The sequence below is a fragment of the Polistes dominula genome, unplaced genomic scaffold (assembly GCF_049000335.1).
Source record: "Polistes dominula isolate Pdom_NZ unplaced genomic scaffold, Pdom_raw_medaka contig_15, whole genome shotgun sequence".
Lineage (NCBI taxonomy): Eukaryota > Metazoa > Arthropoda > Insecta > Hymenoptera > Vespidae > Polistes > Polistes dominula.
This window is the reverse complement of record NW_028300915.1, coordinates 4,235,156-4,259,974: the sequence shown is the minus strand read 5'-3', so window position 1 is coordinate 4,259,974 and position 24,819 is coordinate 4,235,156. Positions and strand designations below refer to the sequence as shown.

Below are 24,819 nucleotides of genomic sequence, written 5' to 3'. Positions count from 1 at the left end.
ACATACGTTTTTATAAAAGGAACTGAAGAGAGACAATATTACATACAGCGACGTATAAACAAAATTTTGCAATCCTTTTAATACATTGTTTTCATATGGCATATACACGTATTTATAATTATAAATAGTTACATGAATGAAATAGATTAATATTATGTTACATTACTAATATTTTTCAATTATTGGATTAAAGCTTATGCAAAAATATTACGATTGCGGAAAGATAATAAAAAAAAATAATAATTTCTAAATTTCTAAGTATATAATACAGAAATTCGATAGGCGCAATGCAAATTACGAAGAAGCCTTGATTAACGCGATTAAAGCAATGTAAAAGAATAGACAATAAATATTACAAAGTATCAGGAACTACTGTGAATACAACGAATAAATGATTGCAGCTATGCGGTCAGAAATCTGCGGTTTTATTATTAACTATAATTACGGTTATGCGCTCGCATTAAAGCTTCCACAATAACCGTGCTTCCATTTCTACTTTTAAAAGATGCAATCGAGAACGTGGTGTATAAAACCTGGCGATGCTGTAACGTTGAGTTATTTTAGTTTTGAACACTAGAAGATTAGGACGATCTGCCAATGATTCGAAAGGTTTGTGTGATATTATTACGAATAAAAAAAAAATCTTTTTTACGTCGATGTTTTAAACCTTTTTTTCTTGTTTTAAAATTGTGCTTTTTTTCGGCGAATAATTTAGTAAATTTAATCGTGTGTGTACGTTTTTGAAATTGTTCCTTGTTTCATAGGTATTATTATTAGCAATGATGCTGATAGGAATTCGAGGTGAACCTCAAGGACCTTCTTATCTTCCTCCAAGCGTATCTCGTCCTCCTGGTGGTGCACCTGGTGGAACAGGACATCCAGATGAATGGGCTGGGGTAATAAGATAAATCGTACATTTATCAATTATATTATATATTAATTTTTGTTTAAATAAATGATATTATTTTCTACACAATTATAATTAATTTTTGTATATAATTTTAATATAAAAATTGAATAATTATTTAAATATAATATTCAGTCAATTTTCGTGTTAATCTAAAATCAAACAGTTCCTCAAATGTTTCATCTCACAATAATAAATCAAAATAATCAATAAAAAAAATCTCACACATATTTTTACACAAACAAATTAATAATTTTTAATGCAATTTAATTTAATCGTTCGTTGAAATTTCGTATATTTTTTGAACTAAAATTTTCAATTATTTTCTTTACGGTTTTCTTTTATCAGGATCCAGCAAATTACGAGTTTTCATACGAAGTGCAGGATGCTGTTGCTGGTTTAGATTTTGGTCATCGTGAAAATCGAAAGGATCAGGAAGCAACTGGTACATATCATGTTCTTCTTCCCGATGGTAGAACACAAATAGTTGATTACGTTGCTGATAACGCTGGTTATCGACCAAATGTACGATACGAGGGAACAGCAACTTATCCAGCACCGTCACCATCTGCTGGTACTGGCGGGGACGATGGTTATAGATATTAAATAATATAAGTATTAGAAAGAATTACTTCGAATTTAATTCAATTAAAAATTAATTTTTTATTGGTTGATATGTTAAATTGAAGTTTGTGGTATTACGTTGATGGTATCAGCGATTTAAAAAAAAAAATGTTGACAACTCCATTATTATTTCTGTTATAATTGTTTGTGTTATAAGTTTTGTAATAAATTTATTAAATATTATACGCTTCGTAAAAATTGATTAGAAAAATGATTAGAAATAAATGTTATATCGAATGAATTGTTTATAAATTAAAATGTAGCGACTCATGTATGTATAACATATTTTATGACGTATGTACGTAATTGTACTCGGAATATTGATAAGTCAAAAAGTTGCTACTAATTTCAAGGGATAGATATACTGATAAATGTTGAATATTGTGGTTATATGTATTTTCTGATTAAAGAAATGTCGATAGCTTATAATTAAAAATAATAAAAATTAACATTTGTCATACGTAGAATTTATTAAGAGCCATATCTAACATTAAGACAGAATTTTACGATCTAATAAACAAGAAAATGGATGTACCCAAAGTATCGGAGATTACAAACGTTTTAGTATTTAAAGAAGATGTTAAGAAAGAGAATCCATTGTCTATGTTTAAATTAGATAAGGTTTGATCAAATATATGATATCAATAATATAGAACTCGCATATAATATATCAATCATTTAATTTGTACGATCATGCGTTAATTAAATCCAATTAATTATGATCATTGTGTTATAATTAAAATAAAATAAATTCAATTTTTTTCCAAGATTGCTATGAGAAAAGTTCAAGATGTGATCGAGGAAGCCTCCAAGAAGGCAAAAACTTTTCGTTACGACGATATCCTTGCGTTTCGTCCTATCATAATAAAAGAATGCGATTTAGGCGTATCAGAAAATACTTGTTTCGTGAAAATGAAACAATATGCTCAAAAAATGTCTACGCTTGGTCTCCTAGATGTTAGTTAAACCAGATTTATCTTTAAAATCTATAATTTTAATTAAATTTGTTCTATTTTTTACTAAATAAATTCAACATCAAAGTTATTCAAATTTATAGAATTGGGAGAAACGTATAAGAATGTTGGTAACACCTAAACTTCAAGAAAAATATAAAGACATTTTCGAAGAACACATAAAAGAAGTGAAGGATCAATATTATCAAGACATACACAATATGTCTGTTAATTCCGTGATCGCTATTGAATGTCAAGAATCTTGTAACATTTTGGATTATACGCTCTCAGCACCATTTAAACTTCTCGATCCACCAGAATTTTCTACTATTTATCAAAAACGTCGTTACGACTTTGCTAAGAGATATTATTTTCCTCATAAATTTATGAGAAATATTGTTGCTAGAGCTTACACGGTATTCGGTGGTAATTCTATATGCGATTTTCGACGTTATAGAAAGATCGGTATTCTTGATTTAAACAGGTATTCTATCATGTTTTTATTAATAATTCCAAATCCGACGCAAATTAACAATATAAAATAAAGTTCACTTAAAACTTTCAATTTTATTGATACTAGTAGTAAATTTGTTTAAAAGACTTTAATATTAATAAAGTTGCAGTTTTTGGTAATAAATTAATGTTGATTATTTAGATATAAAATAGTGAAAGTCTCAACATTTTGTTATTTATTAAATTAATTATTATTCTTGTTTCGTATTACAACAGACTTTTGGATTTATTGGATGCAGATTTAAAGAGAGGTACTCTTCTTATAACCAATTCGTATTACGGTAGCGTGATTAGAAACCTTTCCCATTCACGTTATCTTTACGACGTTCCATTGGCTATGACCAATGATTTTTTTCGATGTGCTACAAATTTATTATCACTTCAAATAATTGCTTGTATGATGAATACCATAGAGGAATGGCTAACAGTATTGGACAATTGTTTTACGGCACCTTTAATAAAGGTATAAGTAATCATAATGAAGAGTACATCGTTTCGAAAATATTTTTAATATTTTCCAACCAACAGCTAGAATTAAAATGTGAAAGAAATCAATTATTCGTCTACCCGTCAGTCAATGAAATTTATCATTCATTTCACTTTATTATCAACGAAATTGCTAATGCTGCACAAGAATTACCACCTTTGGAATCTTGGATCGGTATGAAAACTACTCACCAAGTGATCTCGGTCAAGTTACCACAATGGTACTTGGATGAAGTGGACGAAAGAATTGAACAAATAATTACAAATTTATATCAACCTGTTACCGATTACATCGAACAATTACAAGAAAAGTTTGGCGTTGCTTATGATATCAAAACTCGAAAAAAAGTCATTTCTTACGTTGCTGGAAAACATACTTTTGAGGAGAGCGTTGAAAAAGTTGAAGATTTTAATCGTTTAGTTAGAGAAATTAATGGATTGGTACGTAAAGATAAATAAAAGATGTCCCATGTAATAGGAAATTGTGTTACAAATTGTTTTTTCATTCTATATTAAAAGATTTGGAATTTTTAAACAAATATTTATAGAGATTAAATTTAGAAGAAAGAAAAAAAACAATTATTGACACTTTATGTAGGACATCCTGCATATTGGTATTTATGTTTAATTCATTAAGCAAAATTCATTGGAGAAAACGTAATTCATATTTCTAGCCTAATATAGAATATTTTTTGATGGCAATATTACATCAATCAGACGGCAAAATTGCACTTATGTCATATGTTCAATCAGGACGTGAATTAATAATCAACGAATTGATAAAACGTCATCGAAATTATAATCTCGAAATATGTAAAGTGTTCGAAACATTGAAAGAAAAGGCACTTAATGTACCCAAAACAACGAGGGAACTTCTCGAATTAGGTTTGTCATTTTTATCGAGAAAATTACTAATATTATAGGGCTCCAAAATTTTAGTGTATTTTCATTTAGTTTATATATAATTATTTCTTTATGTTATAGGTAAATACATGATAGTAGCCGTAAGTACAACGATGGAAGAGATGAACGATAGGATTACATTATCGTTAAACATGATGGCATCCTTGATCGAAATGACGAGCTTGAGTGTTGATCATATTGATTTAAACAATACCACTGTCAATTGGTTGAAAAAGATAAGACCAATTTTTAAACATAGTAGCAGTATGTACGAACAAATGAAATTCGAATTGGAAGAGAATTTGCAAAGTAAAGTGTTGGCATTGAATACTAAAGTTGAAAAGATGTTTCCAAGGTAAATTCTGTTTTTTTTATTTTTTTTTTACATGTTTTAGTATGATTCAATCACATTTAACAACATAGTTACTTGTAGATTAACGATCATGAACGATATGGATGACGCTAAACGCGTTACAGAATATATTGAAGATATTAGAAAATTGATAAGAGGTTTGGATCGAATGGATGAACAAGCAGAATGGATTAACCATGAAGAAGCTCTTTTTAATTTTCCACTTACTCAATATCACTTAATTAACGAATTAAAGGACATTATAATGCCCTTTTACGAGATTATTTATCAATCTTGCAAATGGCAAAGATTTCGGGATGTTTGTTTGGATGGACCCTTCGAATATCTCGATGGATATGAAGTCGATGCCAAATGTAACGAGTTCTTTGCTAATTTTACCAAAATGAGCAAACAATACAGAACAAAAATCAAATTACAACTAGCGACGAATTATCCTTACAGGTTTTTCTTTTATCACTTGTTTTATTTTTTTTATAGTTTTGCAAAATTTCGAGATTTGTTTTACATTTTAATTGGTATATCAGTTTTACAGGTTTGATTGATGATCCAGATCCTTATCAACAACCGGTTCCTATAAAACTTTCGTATCAAATTATCGAAAATATCAAATGGTTCAAAGTAATTAAAAAGAAAAATATATAATAATATTACTGTCTCAATAAAATAAATAATATTTTTAGGTATACGTTCCACTTGTGATAGTTTTTTGTAATCCTGCGCTTCGACAACATCATTGGGATGAAATGTCAATCATCGCAGGTTTTGATCTTACACCAAATGCTGGGACAACTTTACGAAAAATGATAAACATGGATTTGTTAGAAAACTTAGACAAGTAGTTATTTATTATTAATGATTAATTATTTTAATCAATTATATGTTTATTTGTCATGTTAATGTTTATCTATAACACTTTAATTAGTAATTAATATTTAATATATAAATAATAGTTAGGAGAATTTGTAAAATAATAATTTAAATTTGATTTAATTTAAGATACGAGTTAATAAGCGTCAGTGCATCGAAAGAATTGAATCTCGAGCAAACTTTTCATAAAATATTAAAAGAATGGGACGACGTTTTTTTCGAAACAATGCCGCATAAAGATTCTGGCGTTGAAATATTGACCCAGGTAGATAACATACACACAATTTTAGAAGAACATATTGTAAAGATACAAACTATGCGTGGTTCAGCGTTTGTAAAACAGATTAAAAATGAAGTGGAAGATTTTTATCAGAAGTTACTTCGTATAAGAGATACTATCGATGAATGGACAAAGGTTTGTTTATTATTAATTATAAATTTTTACTATTCTTTCTTCTTTAATATTTGTAACAATTATAGGTTCAAGTACAATGGATGTACTTGTTACCAATATTTTCGAGCAAAGATATCGTTGCCCAGTTACCCGACGAAAATGTATTATTTGTTCAAGTCGATGGTATTTTTCGGAATGCTATGCAAGCTGTTAAAAGAGATCACCGTGTTAGGGAAACTGCTGGGAGTGTAAATTATTTAAATATTATTTTTCTTTAATGACAAACCGTAAAAATTGTTTTATCAATTCGTAATAATTAATTTGGTTTTTCAATTACTTAATTTGGATTAAGTTGCTGTTTAATTTATTGTTAAACCATTTTTATAATCATTGGTTTATTTCGTAAACCATATATATAATACAAGTTCTATCTGTAATATCTAAAAATGTTAAAAACTTTCTATTTTTTTTTATTAGGTCGGTTTATTAGAAGTTATGAGAGAAGCTAATAGTTTGATGGAAACGGTTAACGATGGTATATATAATTATCTAGAGAAAAAAAGACTCTTCTTTCCACGTTTCTTCTTCCTGAGTAACGACGATATGCTTGAAATTCTATCAGAGACGAAGGACCCACTTCGGGTACAGCCTCATTTGAAAAAATGTTTTGAAGGAATTAGTAGGCTCGGGTGGGTTTTCATTTACGTAATTTGATAAAATGAAAAATCTTGGCTTCTCTATAATTAGATTTTTTTATCATTATGATCGATAATGATTACCTCATAGATTTAATAAGTCCTTGGAAATTTATTCTATGATCAGCGATGAAAAGGAAGAGATAATGTTGCAAAATCTTATCTCAACTGAAGCTGCACGTGGTTGCGTAGAAAAATGGCTTATTCAGGTAAACTAAAATGCTTCTGTCGAAATATTTCAAATTTTAATAACTGATTTTTTTTATAATAAATTCATATAAATAATTGACAGGTAGAGGAATATATGATAAAATCGATAAGACACGAAATGCTTTTGAGTTATTTGGATTACGATACAAACGAACGTGTGATGTGGGTCCAAATTTGGCCTGGCATGATCGTACTTTGTGTTGCTCAAATTTATTGGTCTATGGAAGTTCAAAGTAGTTTATTGTCGCGTATACCATCAACTTTGAAAGCACTTTATGAAAAATTACAATTACAAATTCTTGACATGGTTAATCTGGTCAAAGGTGTTGATACAATTTTCAAAGAATTATTCAAAACCACGTCTAAATATTATTTTGTAATAACAAACGATTTTTTTTAGGTCAATTAACAAAACAGAATCGTATCACATTGAATGCTCTTATCACGATCGATGTTCACGCTATGGACATAGTTAAAATGCTCGTTGATAAACAAATTATGGACGAGAAAGACTTCGAATGGTTAGCTCAGCTTCGTTATTATTGGGAAGATGATGTATTTGTTAGAATAATACATGCAACTATACCGTATGCTTACGAGTATATTGGAAATACATCACGTCTTGTGATCACGCCGTTAACTGATAGGTAAATTATAATAATTTTGTTGAATTTATTGGAAAGTTCGTGACGATTTATATTTTTTAGTGTACATACGTTTATATCAGAATCGGTACGAACTTTCTGAATAATCCAATTTTTACGTCAAGTAATAGAAAAATTTTCAACGAACAGGTGTTATCGTACTTTGATAGGTGCGTATACTTTGCATTTAAATGGAGGACCCGAAGGTCCTGCGGGTACTGGAAAAACCGAAACAGTGAAGGACCTTAGTAGAGCTCTCGCTGTACAGTGTATAGTTTTTAATTGTTCGGAAGGTCTTGATTATAAAAATATGGGTAAATTTTTCAAAGGCTTAGCAGCCTGTGGCGCTTGGTCGTGTTTCGATGAATTCAATCGAATTGAATTGGAAGTTTTATCAGTGGTAGCACAACAAATCCTTTCTATAGTGCAAGCGGTACGAGCGAATGTAGAAAAATTCGTTTTCGAGGGTACAGAATTGCAATTGAATCCTGCCGTTTATATTTGTATCACGATGAATCCTGGATACGCTGGTCGTTCGGAATTACCAGATAATTTAAAAGTTCTCTTCAGAACTGTGGCAATGATGGTACCGGATTATGCTATGATAGCTGAAATTTTTCTTTACTCGTCGGGTTTTAATACGGCTCGTGCATTATCAACTAAGATCGTAGCAACATATAAATTATGTTCAGAACAATTATCAACTCAATCCCATTACGATTACGGTATGCGTGCAGTGAAAAGTGTTTTAACGGCAGCACAAAATATCAAATTGAAATTTCCCGATGAGGACGAAGCGGTACTTTTACTTCGTTCTATTATTGATGTCAATTTACCCAAATTTTTGGCTCATGACATACCATTGTTTCAAGGAATAGTATCTGATCTCTTTCCGGGATTAACTTTGCCAGCTCCAAGTTATGACGTATTACTGTCAGCAGTTCATGAAGTTGCCAAGAAGAGAAATTTACAAACGGTTGATACTTTTCTATTAAAAATCATCCAAACATACGAGATGATGATCGTTCGACATGGTTTCATGTTAGTTGGTGAACCTTTTGGTGGAAAGACATCTATTCTTCATACCTTGGCTGATGCGTTAACTTTGATGCATGAATGGAACGATAAGAATGGTGCCGTAACAAAATACTTTACGATCAATCCTAAATCTATAACATTGGAACAATTGTATGGACACTTCGATCCAGTATCCTCCGAGTGGTCAGACGGTGTATGTGCAGTTGCATTTAGAGAATATTGTATGGAAGAAACTGATCATAGAAAGTGGATTATTTTCGATGGTCCAGTCGATGCCCTTTGGATTGAGAATCTCAATACTGTTCTAGATGATAATAAAAAACTGTGCCTTACATCTGGCGAAATAATGCAAATGTCAAACGTGATGTCGATGATATTCGAAGTTATGGATTTGCTCCATGCATCTCCTGCAACAGTGTCACGTTGTGGAATGATTTATGTTGAACCTCGTGTACTCGGTTGGCAGCCGTTTATCGATTCGTGGATAGCACGTTTGAATCCACAATGGAAAGAGGATCATGAAGATTTCATAAATGAGCTTTTCCAATGGTTGCTAGATCCTTGCTTGGAATTCATTCGTAAAACGTGTCACATGTATGTAAGTGTAAGTCAAATTCATCAGGTTGTATCGATAATGAATCTCATAGAGATGTTCATAGAAACTGCAGTGGAAGATAACCCAAAAACGTATAGTACATATATCGTACCATGGTTACAAGCTGCTATGCTATTAGGAATGGTTTGGGGAGCCGGTGGTACTTTGGATTTTGATTCTCGATGCAAATTCAATGAATTTTATTTAACATTTTGGAAAAAGGAAAACAAAGACTATCCCATGCCCGAAAGTATCGAGGAATCATTAATTTCAATACCAGGAGACGAACTTATTCATGATTATTTTTACACGTTTAAAAGTAAAGGATCATGGAAACGTCTTGCCGAGTTATGTAAATCGGAACGATACGATGATACCCAAACTATTAGCAACATTATGATACCCACCATAGATACGGTTAAATATCAGTTATTATTCTTGATGCATATCAAACATCGCAAACGATTTTTAATACAGGGAGATACTGGTACTGGTAAAAGTTTCTACGTTAAGGACTTGCTGATGAACAAATTGGATGAATCGAAATATTTGCCTAATTTTATCATCTTTACACCGAACACAACAGCTAAGATTACTCAAGAATTAGTATTATCTAAGTTATATAAAAGACAGAGAAACCAATTAGGTCCATTACCGGGTACACAGTGTATAGTATTCATCGATGAAGTTAACATGCCAGCTAAAGAAACTTTCGGTTCTCAATCAGCAATCGAATTGCTTCGTCAATTTTTCGATCATGGTAGCTGGTACGAGCTAAAAAAGCCAGAAAAAATCTGGATTCTCGATACAATGTTTATTTGTGCTATGGCACCACCCGGTGGTAGTAGACAAGAAATTTATCAAAGATTTCTCCGTCATTTCAATCTGTATTCCATCAGTGAATTCTCGACGGAAAGCGTTACTCGAATTTTCACGAATATAGCCTTTATCGGACTCAAACGAAATGGTTTCACGACATCAATTATTCCGATCATAAGCGAATTCGTGAATGCTACTATGGAGTTATACAAAGCAGTTAGCAAGGAATTCAGACCAACTCCGGCTAAACCACATTATTCGTTTAACCTTCGTGACTTTACTCGAGTAATATTAGGTTTTATATTGATAAAAACAAAAAGTGCCGCGTCGAAAAATAATTTAACCAAATTATGGGTCCACGAAATCTTAAGAGTATTTGGTGATCGTTTGATAGACGCAACGGATCATCGTTGGCTATTTGACAAAATAAAAGATACCACACAAAATGTATTAAAAGAATCATTCGATACGGTATTCGATCATCTGCCGAAATTTCAAGGCAAAATAACAGAAGAAAGTTTACGAAGTTTGATCTATAGTAATTTTATGAATATGGAAGCATCAGCGGATGAACGTCTTTACGAGGAAATACTTTCGATAACGGAATATAGAGAAGTAGCTTTGGCTTATCTCGAAGAATACAACAATACTCATAGGAAAAAAATCGACATAGTGATGTTCCGTTATGCTTTGGAACACTTGGCAAGAATTTGTCGAGTACTTACCATTTCTAACGGCAGTTTATTAATGATTGGTGTTAGTGGTTCCGGACGACAATCTTTAACAAAATTAGCATCTAGCATGGCTGGACATGGACTTTTTCAACCAGAAATTGGTAGCGCGTATGGGCTGAACGAATGGAGGGAAGACATTAAAAAGGTTTTAAAGAATTCCGGTGGAGTTGGTAAAAATTTTGTCTTTCTATTTTCTGAAGGACAGATCAAGGAAGAAGCTTTCCTAGCTGATATCGATAGTCTTCTTAATATCGGAGAAGTACCTAATCTTTTCACAATTGAAGAAAAACAAGAGATCATAGAGATGTGTCGATTGGATGCTCAAGGTGGTAATCGTAATTTGGACATATCCGTGCTAGCTGTATTAACATTTTTTATTAATCGTTGCAAAGAAATGTTACACATAATGTTATGCTTCAGTCCAATCGGTGATACTTTCAGAATAAGATTAAGACTTTATCCGAGTTTAGTAAATTGTTGCAACATCGATTGGTTCGAAGTATGGCCCGAGGAAGCACTCGAACAAATAGCACTTCACAATACAGCAAATATCAACGTCGACGAGGACGTTAAAGTTAACGCCGTTACTGCTTGTAAATATTTTCATAATTGTGCCAAGGATATCAGTGATCATTTTTATAAATTATCTGGTAGAATAACTTACATTACTACAGCAAGTTTTCTTGATCTGATGCATACTTACGTCGAATTAATTGACGAGAAACAAAAAGAACTCACTCTGGCAAGGTATCTCTCGTTGATGTGTTACATTGTGTTTTCTATATAATTGCATCAATTTATTATTATATTTTTTTCATGATATTTAGGGATCGATATCTCAATGGTTTGAACAAGTTAGAATTTGCTGCCGAACAGATTCAACGTATGAAAGAGGTTCTTTCGGAATTAAGACCGCAACTCGAATTGTCCGCAAAAGAAACCACAGAAACTATGAAGCAAATAGAAACGGAGAATGTGAGTGTTGAGAAAGCAACGATTTTGGTTAAAAAAGACGAAGATGCAGCCAATGTTCAAGCCAAAATTGCAGAGAACTTAAAGTTGGAATGTGAGGCTGATTTGGCTCAAGCCCTTCCTGCTTTGGACGAAGCAATAGGTTATAACATTTTCATTTCATAGTTTAACATCATCATACACATCATTGTTCATTATAATAATCATTTGTACTAACTGGCGATGATATTGTGTTCTATGAAATGTAGCTGCATTAAATACACTTAAACCTGCTGATATCTCGGTTGTAAAGACGATGAAAAGTCCTCCAGAAGGAGTGAAATTAGTAATGGCTGCAGTGTGCGTTATGATGGGAATACCTCCAGTTAAAATCGATGATCCAATTACTGGACGTAGAATTTTAGATTATTGGACACCCAGTAAACGTTTCTTAGGTGATATGAGGTTTCTCGATACTTTGCGTCAATATGACAAAGACAATATCCCAACTCATATAATGGATGTAAGATATCAATACACAGTAAAATGTTGAAAATTGAAACTAAAGTTTTTGTATTAATACAGGAAATTAAGAAGACATACATGACGGATAAAAATTTCGAGCCAAGAATTGTAGCCAGAGCATCATCAGCTGCTGAGGGTCTTTGCAAATGGGTTCGTGCTATGGTATTGTACGACGAAGTAATCAAAGAAGTTGCACCGAAAAAAGCCAAATTGGCAGCAGCACAAACAGAATACGAAAAGACCATGGCGTTCTTAAACGAAAGACGTCAAATGCTCTCTGATTTGACGGAAAAACTTTATCATCTAAACGAAAGATTGCAAACTACTCTCGCAAAGAAGCTCGAATTGGAAAACGAAGTAATTAAATAACGTTTCCATGATTAATACGATTATACACGATGATAATTTCATCCGTCAGGTTGCTAATTGTAGAAGCAAACTCGTACGTGCCGAAAAACTGATCGATGGTTTAGGAGGGGAAAAAGATCGTTGGTTAGCTGCAGCTGCTAATTTGAAAACAGCTTACGACATGCTTCCAGGAGATATTTTAATTTCTTGCGGAGTTATAGCTTATCTCGGCCCGTTCACGGCTAGTTATCGAACAGAAAATATAGATAAGTGGAAAGTATTTGTACAAAACTTGAACATACCTTGTTCGCCTGACTACAATTTTGTGGAAATATTAGGAACCGAGATAAAAATTAATTCGTGGAATATATTCGGTTTACCTCGAGATCAATTTTCTATAGAAAATGCGATCATCATGGATAATTCTAAGAGATGGAGTTTGTTCATAGATCCACAGAGTCAAGCAAACAAGTGGATTCGTCATATGGAAAAACAAAGCGAATTGGAGATCATCAAAGTAACGGATAAAAATTATATGAATATCATCGAGCAAGCTATTGAATATGGTAGGGTTTTTCTGTTTAAATTGTTTTCATTTATATCGATATTATTTTTTAAAATAGTACTTTTCTTTTTAGGAAAGCCAGTTTTAATAGAAAATATTTTAGAAGATCTCCCAGCACCTCTTGATCCTATTCTCAGGAAAAACATTTATGATGTCGCAGGAGTATGGCATATTACTTTAGGAGAAACTGCCATTGAATATGATTTACGTTTTAGATTATACATCACTACGAAATTACGAAATCCTCATTATCTTCCAGACGTTTTTAATAAAATCACTTTGATTAATTTTGCTTTGACGATCGAGGGATTGGAAGATCAATTATTAGAAATCGTTGTAGCGAAGGAAAGACTGGATTTGCAAGAAAAACGAGAATACTTGATAATCGAAAGTGCTTCGAATAAGAGAGCCTTGAAACAGGTCGAGGATAATATTCTTAAAACATTATCTATAGCTGGTGGTGGTATTTTGGAAGACGAAGAAGCGATCGAAATTTTGGACTCATCTAAAATTCTTTCGATTGATATACTTAAGAAACAGGAAGCTGCAAAAAAGACGGAAAAAACTATCGAAGTTTTTCGTCAAAGTTATCAACCTATCGCGAAATATAGTTCAGCTCTTTATTATACCATTACAGATTTACCAAACATAGATCCTATGTATGAGTTTTCATTGCAATGGTTTATCAATCTTTACGTTGTCTCCATTGATTTGGCAAACAAAAGTAAAGTCTTAGAACGTAGACTTGGATTTTTGAAAAGTACATTCACCTATCATTTATATCAAAATGTTTGTAGATCATTATTTGAGAAAGATAAGGTTAATATAAATGTAGTTATATTCTTTTTAAAACGCATCAACTATATCATAATATACGGTTTGATTATTTTTATTAGATATTATATTCTTTCGTATTGTATTCAACGATTCTATTGTCAAGTAATCAAATAAATAAAGAAGAGTTTCTATTTTTCTTATCTGGTGGTATGGCATTGAAAAAAGTAACACAAAATCCAGCACCCGATTGGCTTCCAGATAAATCGTGGACTGAAATCGATAGAATAGATACTTTACCAAATTTCAAAAATTTTTCACAAAGTTTTATCAAGAATTTAACTAAATGGAAAGCATATTACGATCTATTTAATCCTGAAAAAGAATCTTTACCAGAACCATGGGAAAAAACATTGACTTATTTTCAAAAATTAATTGTTATAAGAATGATCAGACCTGACAAAATTATTATTGCAGTATTTATATATTTACATTTATATTTAAAACGATTACTTTTTTTTAACTATAGCATTATATATATATTAAAATTCTTAAAATTAAATTAATAATAATAATTTAATTAAAATTCTTTCTCATCAGATACGAGAATTCGTTAAGGATGGATTAGGAATTAAATTTGTAACTCCACCACCATTTGATTTATCCAAATCTTATATGGATTCAACTTGTACAGTTCCACTAATTTTTATTCTATCATCTGGTTCCGATCCGATGGGAGCCTTGACCAACTTTGCCAATAATATGGATTATCTATCGAAATTTTCTACTATCTCATTGGGTCAAGGACAGGGTCCAATAGCGCAAAAATTAATTAGCGATGCTCAACGCGAAGGTTTATGGGTCTGCTTACAAAACTGTCATTTAGCTGTATCTTGGATGCCTGTTCTTGAAAAAATTTGCGAAAGTTTCAATCTGACAAATACTCATACTAAATTTCGTTTATGGTTGACTAGTTATCCTTCTGATAAGTTTCCTATAACAGTTTTACAAAATGGTTTAAAAATGACGAATGAACCACCGACTGGTCTTCAACAAAATATTATGAAGTTAGTTATGATTTCTAAAAATGAAAAAACCAATTAAGTTAACCATTTATTTATTTCTAATTTTCAGATGTTATTTATCCGAAGCTGATAAAGAACCAGATTTTTTCCATACATCACCTCAAAAGAAAAGAAATTATTCAAAATTATTATACGCTTTATGCTTCTTTCATGCACTCATCCAAGAACGAAGAAATTATGGACCTCAAGGGTGGAATATTAAATACGGTAAATTGAAGATATTTCATTACTGATATTGAAAAAGTTTAATCGTGATTTTGTTTATACAGGCTTCGATGATTCTGATCTACAAATATCGGTGCAGCAGCTTCAATTTTATATCGAAGATTACGAACAAGTTCCATTTAAAGCAATCATTTATCTTACGGGTGAATGCAACTACGGTGGAAGAGTTACAGATGAGAGAGACCGTAGATGTTTAAATACTATTTTAGATGACTTTTACAATCCTGATGTAATCACAAATATCAATTATTCGTTCGCCGATATTGGTCCAGAATACATGTTACCTAAAAAGTAATTAAACGTATAAAATAATCGCGTGTCTCGTGATGTTTCAATATTATTAATATGTATAAACAATTGTTTTAGACACGAATATAAAGATTATATTGAACAAATAGAAGGGATTCCCGTTATTACACCACCAGAAGTATTCGGATTGCACATGAATGCAGGAATAACTCGTGATCTTGAAAGTTCTAAGAATTTTTTCGATTCTATGATGTTAATTCAAGGAACCGTCACTGTTGGTGACATTATGAAACAGGATGAATTATTGTTGCTCATGAAAGAAAATATTTATAATAAATTACCAGATCTGTTTGACATAGAAGAGGCTCAAAAATTATATCCAACGATGTATATGGAATCAATGAACACTGTATTGATACAAGAAATGGAAAGATACAATATACTTTTAGCTGAAATGAAAAATTCATTGGTAATGTTAGAAAGAGCTATAAAAGGTCTTATAGTAATGACAGCAGCTTTGGAGGTATATTACATTCTATAAAAATTTCTTCCTATTATTTAATCATCCAATGATGACATATTAAAAATTATTTTTCCTTTTTGTAGATTTTAGGTTCACACATAATTAATGATAAAGTTCCACCTTCTTGGATTAGAGCAAGTGCTTATCCAACATTAAAACCATTGTCAAGTTTTATCGACGATTTCTTAAAACGTTTAGATTTCTTTAAAACATGGTTAATAGAAGGAAAACCAAAGACTTTTTGGATATCCGGATTTTCATTCGTTCATGCATTTTTAACGGCTGCGGCACAAAATTTCGCGAGGAAATATAAAATACCGATTGATAAAATCAATTTTGATTTTCAAGTAATACCTTCTTTTGTGAATTTATCATAATGTTATTAAATTTATTAAATAATATTTATTTTTTAGGTAATGCCATCATACAAATTAGATGAATCTCCAATAGACGGAGTATATGTTTACGGTATGTATTTAGCTGGTGCAAGGTGGGATATGAAAAATATGTTACTTGCTGAAAGTTATCCAAAAGTACTTTGGGAATCTATGTCAATAATATGGTTTAAACCATCCGAAACGATTAATATAATAATTAGAGGACGATACGAATGTCCTTTATATATAACATCTGCTCGGTTTGGAGTGCTAAAAACTACAGGTCATTCTACTAATTATGTATTATCTATACTTCTTGACACCAATAAGGCTGTCAGTCATTGGATTAAAAGAGGTCTAGCTTTATTGTGTCAGCTCGATAATTAAATACCTTCTATATTATTTAATATCGAAAGGAGAGTATTATGTAATGAATAGATAGGATATATTGACGATGCTTTTTATTGTTCCATCATCTACAAGTGTCACTTTGCATTATTTGGCATATATGTGTTTTATTTTTGTTGTTGTGATCTTTCGAGAACATGTTTCTTGAATATATATTTATATATATATGTATAAGGCAAAGCCTCTATTGGCTACTATATTTATAACACACATTACGATTGAATTTGAACTGGATTTTACATTGCATCCACATATATAAAGCTGATTGGATTACCATAATTGATAATCGAAGAAATACAATTCGTAAGTTTAGCCAATAAAGGTAAATTTTATTTGGAATGGATCAAGGTTCTGGTATTTTATTTATACAATTATAATTTTTTGTATACGCTAAGGTATTTAAAAAACAGTTGTCACAATAGTCTATTCTACAAAATTTTCTACGTGATCTACAAGATTTACAATTTTCTTTACAAACTATATTCAATCTGCAAAAATGTATCACAGGCTATTGTTCGTGACTAAAATAAGTGTGGTTTATAAGGGCAACGTATATATATATTTTTTAGATATTTCTTTTTTGAACAATTTATAAGAACTATTTAATAATTCCTATTTACAAATAACATAATTAATCGCGTTAAATTATACTAATTATAATGATTACAAACTTATAACAATATAATTTTTTTTTTTTTAATAAAATACTAACGATAAGTAGTATTTGCTCTATTTTGCTATGATTAATGCTTGTTTTTGTTACATAATGTATTTATAGATTATCGAGATTTTTGTTGTAAGTCATGTTATCTGCAATACAGCAGCAATACTGAATCAATACTGTAGTTTTTATCGGGGAAAATATAATCATTTCAATTACATTGAAAAGCATAAGCATCTTTTATGCATCTTTTTAAATCGTGTGTGTTTATATTTAATCACATCATTTAACTATGTCAATTTAATTAGATCTTTATCTTGATGTACTCTATAATTGAGTTATTTCGAAGGTACTGAGTATAGATTCATATAATTTTGTTCAAAATAATATTTAATTAGTCACGAATATATCAATATTCAAAATGATTAATAAATATTTCGGTGATCTAAATAACTCACATGTAACGCTATGCTGTTTCATCAATTATATATATTAAATATTATTATTACTATTATTATTAATTAATACTACTGTGTGTCATCTTTTGTATTAATATTTCGCAATTTTACTATACTACATTTATATCATTTTTGTCTATATTTACATAATTGACTAAAAAGCTTCTTTGTCCAACTTGCTGTATAAAAAAACTTTTCTTCCCTAAAGTGCACTCACAAATGTTTATTAATAAAACATTCTACCAATAAATACAACTAGTAATATCAACGAGAAAGGCAACAGTGCTTTAATTTGTGGAAAAATTTCATTATGCAGCAAGAAGCTGAATTAGAAAAAGAAAATCTTATTTAAAAATCTCACTTTTCAAATACAGTAGAATTTTGACTATTCGTATTTAGTCCAAATAAGAAGAATATTATCTAAAAATAAGATTATGCAACTAAATGACTTCATGCAAAATTTTGTTAAATATAATTTATCATTAATTATAAGTACAATGATACTTAAAATTTTCATTACTAACACTACGTATTAAAATAATTTTTAAAATAATCATCGAATAATTAAAATTCTACTGTATATCTATTAAGATAATACATATTTTTGTCTCACAGTCTAATTAAACGTTGCAAAATTATGAACACAGTATTAATAGTAATCTCATATAAGTAAATTTTTATCTTGTGTATAAATTCTGTATAAATATGCCAAAAGCATTATACATTTAAGTATTAAATTTTGCATAGAACTCGAGCTAAAAAAAACATAAAAATCTCATAATTATTTTTTGGAAAAATAATAAAGATTTCTATAATATAATAAACTGAAGAGTGTTTTTGTCATGTATAAAATATTGACCACATAATTTTGGTAGGGCAATTTTTCATAAAAGTAAAAAATATACTTTTTTCTTTTTAAACTGTTTTCTTAATAATTGTTTTAGCAACATGGTGGTAAAATAAAATAATGGAATTTTTTAATTGGTATTCCATTTGGATTTCTTTTTCAATTATTATATGTACACAATCATCATTATCATGTTGCTGAATGTAATGTACTTACAGTTATGCTGTAATAATTTATAAAGCGATCAACGTAGATTTGCAAGAACCCCATTTTTCTTGAAGTTTTTGACGCTCTTCAAGATGATGATCCGATAAATTTCTCGCTAATCCCACTTGTCCTGATTTTAATTTCCTCGGGTCTAAATTGGCTCCAAGTGTTTGTACACCTTTAGCAAATTTTGAAAAAGGTGATAAGATATCTTTGGCAGTAGCTGCAACTGGACTTGTGACATCTGTAATGCTACTTTTTATCGATTTCAGGGCCGATTCGCTTTGCGAGGAAGTAATATTCAATGTTAGATCTTGTTCAGATGTTGATCTCTGTTTATCTTGTAATTTATGAATTATTAACAAAGTATTATTCTTTAAATTGCTTGAATGTGTTTTGCTGTCTACTTTTCCTGTTGATTGACTTATATTTTTTGAAAGACTTAAAGAAGTCGGATGCATTAATCTATCTTTTTCTTCGGTTAAAATATCTGCTACATTTTGAATAGTTATTTCTGGTGTCGTTGCTGTAGTTTTTTGTGGTGAAGCACTAAGAGAACTACCAGATTCACTTTGTGGCATTAGATAAAATTCAGATTTTTTAATGTTAGAAGATAATATATTATCCTTATCTATATTTGTTTGAACTAAATAATTATCAGGATTACTATTATTTACTATATCAGTATCTTTAACGCCCATTATGATTCCAATTGATGGACTATAAGCTTCCATTAAATTTTTGTCATGAGAATAGTTTTTTGTTTGTTCACTACGAATACAAGTCATCTGAATATTTTCATCTTCATCGCTACTGCTGCTAGTATCACCACGTTTCTTGTTAACATTTCCAGAAATATCTCTATTACCAACAGTAAAAGTTGGTTTTAAAGATGTTACAGATTTTCTTGATCTTATACTTTTAGCTAAGTCGATTGGTTTTTTTGTGCTAAAGCTATGGCTTAATTTATTAAGTTTACTGAATTGTTCCGACATATTACTCAGTGCTTTTGTACCTGCAAAATATAATAATTGATGAATTTATTTGTTTAGATAATTATTCGTATTAATAACAGAAACAAACCTGCACTTTTGAGAGCTAATAATTGTGTTTCAGATACATTTCTTGTCAACTCAGGAAATGAGGAAATATCTAAGAGTCCTGTAGAACCTTTAACATTAACTAATTTGCTCTTTCGTTTATCTAATATTACATTCATCGCAATGGGTATTTCTGGTAAGTCAGCTATTTTCATAGCTACTGAAATAGCTTCACAAATTGCTTTTAAGGATTCTATAATAACAATATTTGTTTATTCTCAATAAATTACTATATTATTTTGTTATTAAAAATATATTAAAATATGAAGTATTTTACCTATGCTTTCTTCAACAGTTTTTATTACAACAGCCATGTTGTTAAAAAATCTTAAGTTTGTACTGCGGAACATGTGAAAGTAACCATACTCTGCGCCCATCTTATAGTTAATTCTAATACAATGATAATGTTTGTTTTTAAAAATAGAAACTGTACTTTCTGGTTGGCCAAATTCAATAAGGATTACATCAGAAAGTGGAACTCTTTGGTAGTTTGTAACTTTATCAATTTGGTCGTCATAATCTGCTACATAATAGCTATCTCGAGTTAATATAAGAATAGTATCCATTTCGGTTTCAGTAGGATCCCCAGTTCTAAAAATAATCAATAAAGAAAATATATATCTATTTAAATATATAAATAACCTTGTGAAAAAATATAAAAAATTTGATATATACAAAGGATCAGCGTCAATAAGTCCCCAACTCCCAAGAATAACTTCAGGATCAGGTATCAATAATTTTTTACAATCTTCAATTAATAATTTAACATGAACTGCAGTAGCAGCATTATCTTCTTCTTCTGTACGTTCTTGAAATACTTCTTCGCTAACTGCATTTCCTAACATCATATCAATCGTAGCTTGCCTATAGACATCTTTGAAGCGATTAAGATAATATCTGAAATCATAATATGATTTAAAAAAAAAAAAATTATAATTGTTACAATGATACTTTCATACACAATTTATAATAAGAATTATTGCCATAGGAATAGAAAAATTTCAAATGTTTCAAGGTTTTCTTATGTTAAAGATAGATATGTCGTTTATTAATAATAACTGCCAAATCTAATATTTGCTATAAATGCAAGATTAATCACTAATTATCATGCGGTGTAAGATCCATTATCCACGATGAAACTATGTTTAGCATAACTACAATCATTCATAAAATTCAATTAAATGTGAAATATAAATTGTAGTGTAATGAAATTATTTCTTAAACACATTTTTCACAAACTTTTCGTTTCGACAGAAAACGAACCTTGCTAAATTATACATAGCAGTGGCATAAAGAAATTCAGGATGTGTAGCAAGTTGAAGCTCTATATTTGGTGGTTTCGTAGGAATAAGTTCAAGGCAGCAGTTATCAAGGATGTCTAAATAATGTGACCAATCGTTATTCAGTTGATCAACGTTGATTAGATTTCCTAGCAAAGTGTCTATCGCTGCCTGGCGTAAGTCGTCCATAAAGTGTTGTTGAAAATATCTATTGGAAAATTAAAGGATGTCAGGGATCTACAAAGCACGAAATTAGAAATGTCTAACTGAATCTTGACTGTGGTACTTGATGTGGTAAAAATATCTTATCACCAATCCATAATATCTAATAAACTGAAAATTTCGGTACAAAAGATAATTTATGATATAATTTTGAAACGGCAGCTGATAGGATCAAAAAAAAAAGAAATGAAAATGAAAGGTTTTAAATATATGAAAAGTTCATAGCTTTACCTATTAGCAGAGTTCATGCCATCTTTCATTAATCCAGTGAATTTTCTTTCTCCCGTTCTCGTATAATCTCCCTGAAAAATATAGTTAAGTAATATATATATATATAGTTGAATAGTGGATAATAATAAATTAACAGAATAAATTAAAAACCTTTAAAGCATTTGTCCCAGCATATTGTTTACTGATAATGTCACCATTATTAGCCCAAAGTAATTGGAATGTTTGTTTAATATTTGTAGGTAAAGTTCCATCAGGTGGTATCAAGCCAAGTTTTGAAAATTGCATTTCCATTACAGCTTTGCCAATAGCTGTTTGTACGACATTAGTTCTATCTAAACAATCAATGCAGTTTACACGAAATACTCCTTTCTGCATACATATTGTACCTTCTTTATCGCGCCAACAGTAACTCATATTTGTTAATACTGTATCAAGTGCATTAATCAAGATAGAAACATTTTCAAAATGCATACCACGGCTGTTAAATAAAAATTATAGAAATGTAATAATTAATATAACACATTTAAGAATTTAGTAATATATAAACCTACCAATATTCGTGAAAATCAAAACTTGTATACGTAATATCAGGATGATTGTACTTAAGCACATGATTACTATAAGCCTCCCAAATAATCTTCTCTTTACCTGTTTGCTCAACTAAATTAACAATACATATTGGACCATATAAATCAAGTTCTTCACCAAAATGTTTTTCAAATGTAACTTGTGTCTCTGCTTCATCTAAAGTACGATTATAAGATTATTATTTTATATTACATTAGCATGTATACAAATTTATTAAATTTCTAAATAATTTTGTAAAGTATTATAATTCTTATCTTTTGAAATACAGACATTTTACCTTTATCTATTCGTGGAGGTGGTTTATATTTATATCCAGGTTGAGACCAATAAACTGGTACACTTCCTCGAACTTGTACAAATGATACCTGATGATCGTGGTACCAAACCAATTGCTCGGTTTCAACATAATTGGCACATTTACCTTCGTCGTCAACACCACGTCTCTTATACCTTTATTATAATCAATATTAGATTGTTAATTTTATTTATTATGATAAACTGTCAGAATAATAATAATAATAATAATAATAATAATAATAATAATAATAATAATAATAAAAAATTACCTAGTGCCAGCACGGAATCTACTCCTCCTTGATATAATAGCTAAATTAAATATTTCATGCTGCGGTTGATCATAGAAGCCTACTTCAACTTTGCATTTTTCTATTTGAATATATCCTTGAATGACTGGTAATATCCAGCAGTCTGCTTTGTCTGTCTAAAAATATAATATTATTTCCAATAATAGTTAATTTAGAACATCTTATATTAAAATATGAAAAAATGTTGATTGTATTAACTTTTAAATTAATTATATCTTGTAACATATGTTTATTCCAAAAAAATCTATCATCTACTCGTTGCCACAAAGGTCTACATTGATTGTTTTTAGTTTCTTCTGTTTCAGCTACGCATAATCGTTGAAGACTATTGGTAATATCTCCAGTTTCACAATAAAAAAAAGAATCGGTCTCTGTAAATATTTTATTTAATTCTTCTAAGATTCTTCTTTCAAATTTTTCTTTATCTTTAACTCCGCTTCGTTTGTTTACTGTAGACTTGACCTAGTAATGAAAAGAAGAAGTTTAGAAATCACATATGATACGTAATATATTAGAATTATTTAATCCTTTTCTCTATTATTACAGCTATGTTTATACCTGTGATGTTGCAAGAGCGGCAGCTTGCTGCGTTGTATTTTTAATAGTATTTGTGGCACTTTTAATAGTACCCCATGTTTTAGCGAATGCAGCTTTCTGCGGTACATCAAATAATCCACTAACTCCCTTTTTCTTTGGTAAATGTTGATGTTTCTTACACGGAAGTAATCCTATCTCCGTGTTATCTGTCCCAATATGCAAGAAAGCGATTGATTTAATTCTATGTACTATATGACCTCCATATAATTCTCCGGCTTCTGAAACTTCTTTTATAAGCATCAAGCGTGGTTCTAATACTGATGGTTGCTCTATTTTTCCTACTATTCCATAAAACATTCCAAGACATTCTAAATCTTTTGGAGACGCCCATTCCCAATCTGTATATAAAATAAGATATATTATTATTATTATTATGGATCAAATTGTTAGTTCTTAAGTTAGGGTTAATTTATTTTTTATATTATATTAATTTATCTTTAATAATATATTTACATTATTTAACATAGCAATAACTTAATTACAAATATTATAAAGTTATGTTAATTACAATATTACTTATATCATAAATGATTTATGTAAAGTAAAAACATGACAATGATCGATCAAAGTGTACACAAAGAAACAAAGAAACGTCAAATTTTATGGTTCGTTGTATTGTCAACCTAGAAGCTTACATTTTTTAAATTTAAGATTATCCAAATGATATGAATATTTATTATTAATATACTTGACTGTTTTAATACGTGGACATTTAATTTTTAATATTCGTTAGAATAAAATTAGGTGGGATAAAAGTATGTGAATGTAGTAGATTCGACAGGAATAAAATTATACATATTTTATTTAATATTTACCAGATTTAGCAGAAAATTGGCCAGTAATTTTGTCGCACCACAAACTATGCCTTTCCTTAACGAAAATAAAATGTGTGTCAGTGCGAAAGAGTTCCATTTTTCAGTCTTTTAAATGACTGATACTTTTTACGAAGCATTTGTGACGTTCCTTCTGTTAGACAAAAAATATGCCTACTGATGACAGCTCGCCATCTTTTTAACCCATCCCACATCAGTTAACTAACCGTCAATGTTACTTCCGTAATTTTCATGTTTTAATGAAACTATATGACAGCTCAAATTACTTTTTCTTCTATTCATAACAGATCGAATACTACTCGCGCTTTCAGATCTTACATTGTACTAGTTAATTTATTGATAGAATTTCAACTGACCAATAGAAACGTAGATTTGTCGAATATTTGCTTATACGCGTGTCATTTA

General features: G+C 30.2%; 3 protein-coding genes across 4 annotated transcripts; 2 read left to right on the top strand and 1 right to left on the bottom strand.

Annotated features, from left to right (window-relative positions):
- Positions 1–472: 472 nt before the first annotated feature.
- Positions 473–2,201, top strand: LOC107071028 (cuticle protein 7). The gene is made up of 3 exons (XM_015329685.2): positions 473–609; positions 765–896; positions 1,256–2,201. The coding sequence occupies exons 1-3, from the start codon at positions 598–600 to the stop codon at positions 1,511–1,513; spliced, it is 402 nt and encodes a 133-aa protein (XP_015185171.1). The 5' UTR covers positions 473–597; the 3' UTR covers positions 1,514–2,201.
- On the top strand, positions 2,057–17,490 carry LOC107068958 (Dynein heavy chain at 62B). The gene is given in 29 exon segments (XM_015325839.2): positions 2,057–2,152; positions 2,300–2,488; positions 2,589–2,968; positions 3,214–3,488; positions 3,491–3,924; positions 4,158–4,368; positions 4,468–4,741; positions 4,820–5,200; positions 5,284–5,377; positions 5,440–5,594; positions 5,756–6,041; positions 6,107–6,268; positions 6,498–6,709; positions 6,807–6,924; positions 7,008–7,248; positions 7,326–7,572; positions 7,720–11,502; positions 11,583–11,869; positions 11,976–12,229; positions 12,292–12,588; positions 12,650–13,145; positions 13,218–13,963; positions 14,041–14,394; positions 14,519–14,985; positions 15,053–15,210; positions 15,273–15,519; positions 15,595–16,000; positions 16,084–16,347; positions 16,414–17,490. Coding segments are annotated over 29 exon segments (11,865 nt in total). The 3' UTR covers positions 16,765–17,490.
- sp3 (phosphatidylinositide phosphatase spermathreecae) lies at positions 16,824–24,802 on the bottom strand. Of its 2 annotated transcripts, XM_015329637.2 has the most exons (13): positions 24,397–24,802; positions 23,543–23,919; positions 23,183–23,446; positions 22,946–23,100; positions 22,657–22,829; positions 22,343–22,535; positions 21,942–22,269; positions 21,792–21,862; positions 21,322–21,546; positions 20,734–20,955; positions 20,336–20,649; positions 20,042–20,251; positions 16,824–19,973 (listed from the first exon to the last, which is right to left on the bottom strand). In XM_015329637.2, the coding sequence occupies exons 1-13, from the start codon at positions 24,491–24,493 to the stop codon at positions 18,985–18,987; spliced, it is 3,618 nt and encodes a 1,205-aa protein (XP_015185123.1). In that variant the 5' UTR covers positions 24,494–24,802; the 3' UTR covers positions 16,824–18,984. The 2 variants fall into 2 exon arrangements, with proteins under 2 accessions (XP_015185123.1, XP_015185134.1); XM_015329648.2 differs by lacking the exon at positions 21,322–21,546 and having other exon boundaries at positions 24,397–24,800.
- Positions 24,803–24,819: the final 17 nt, after the last annotated feature.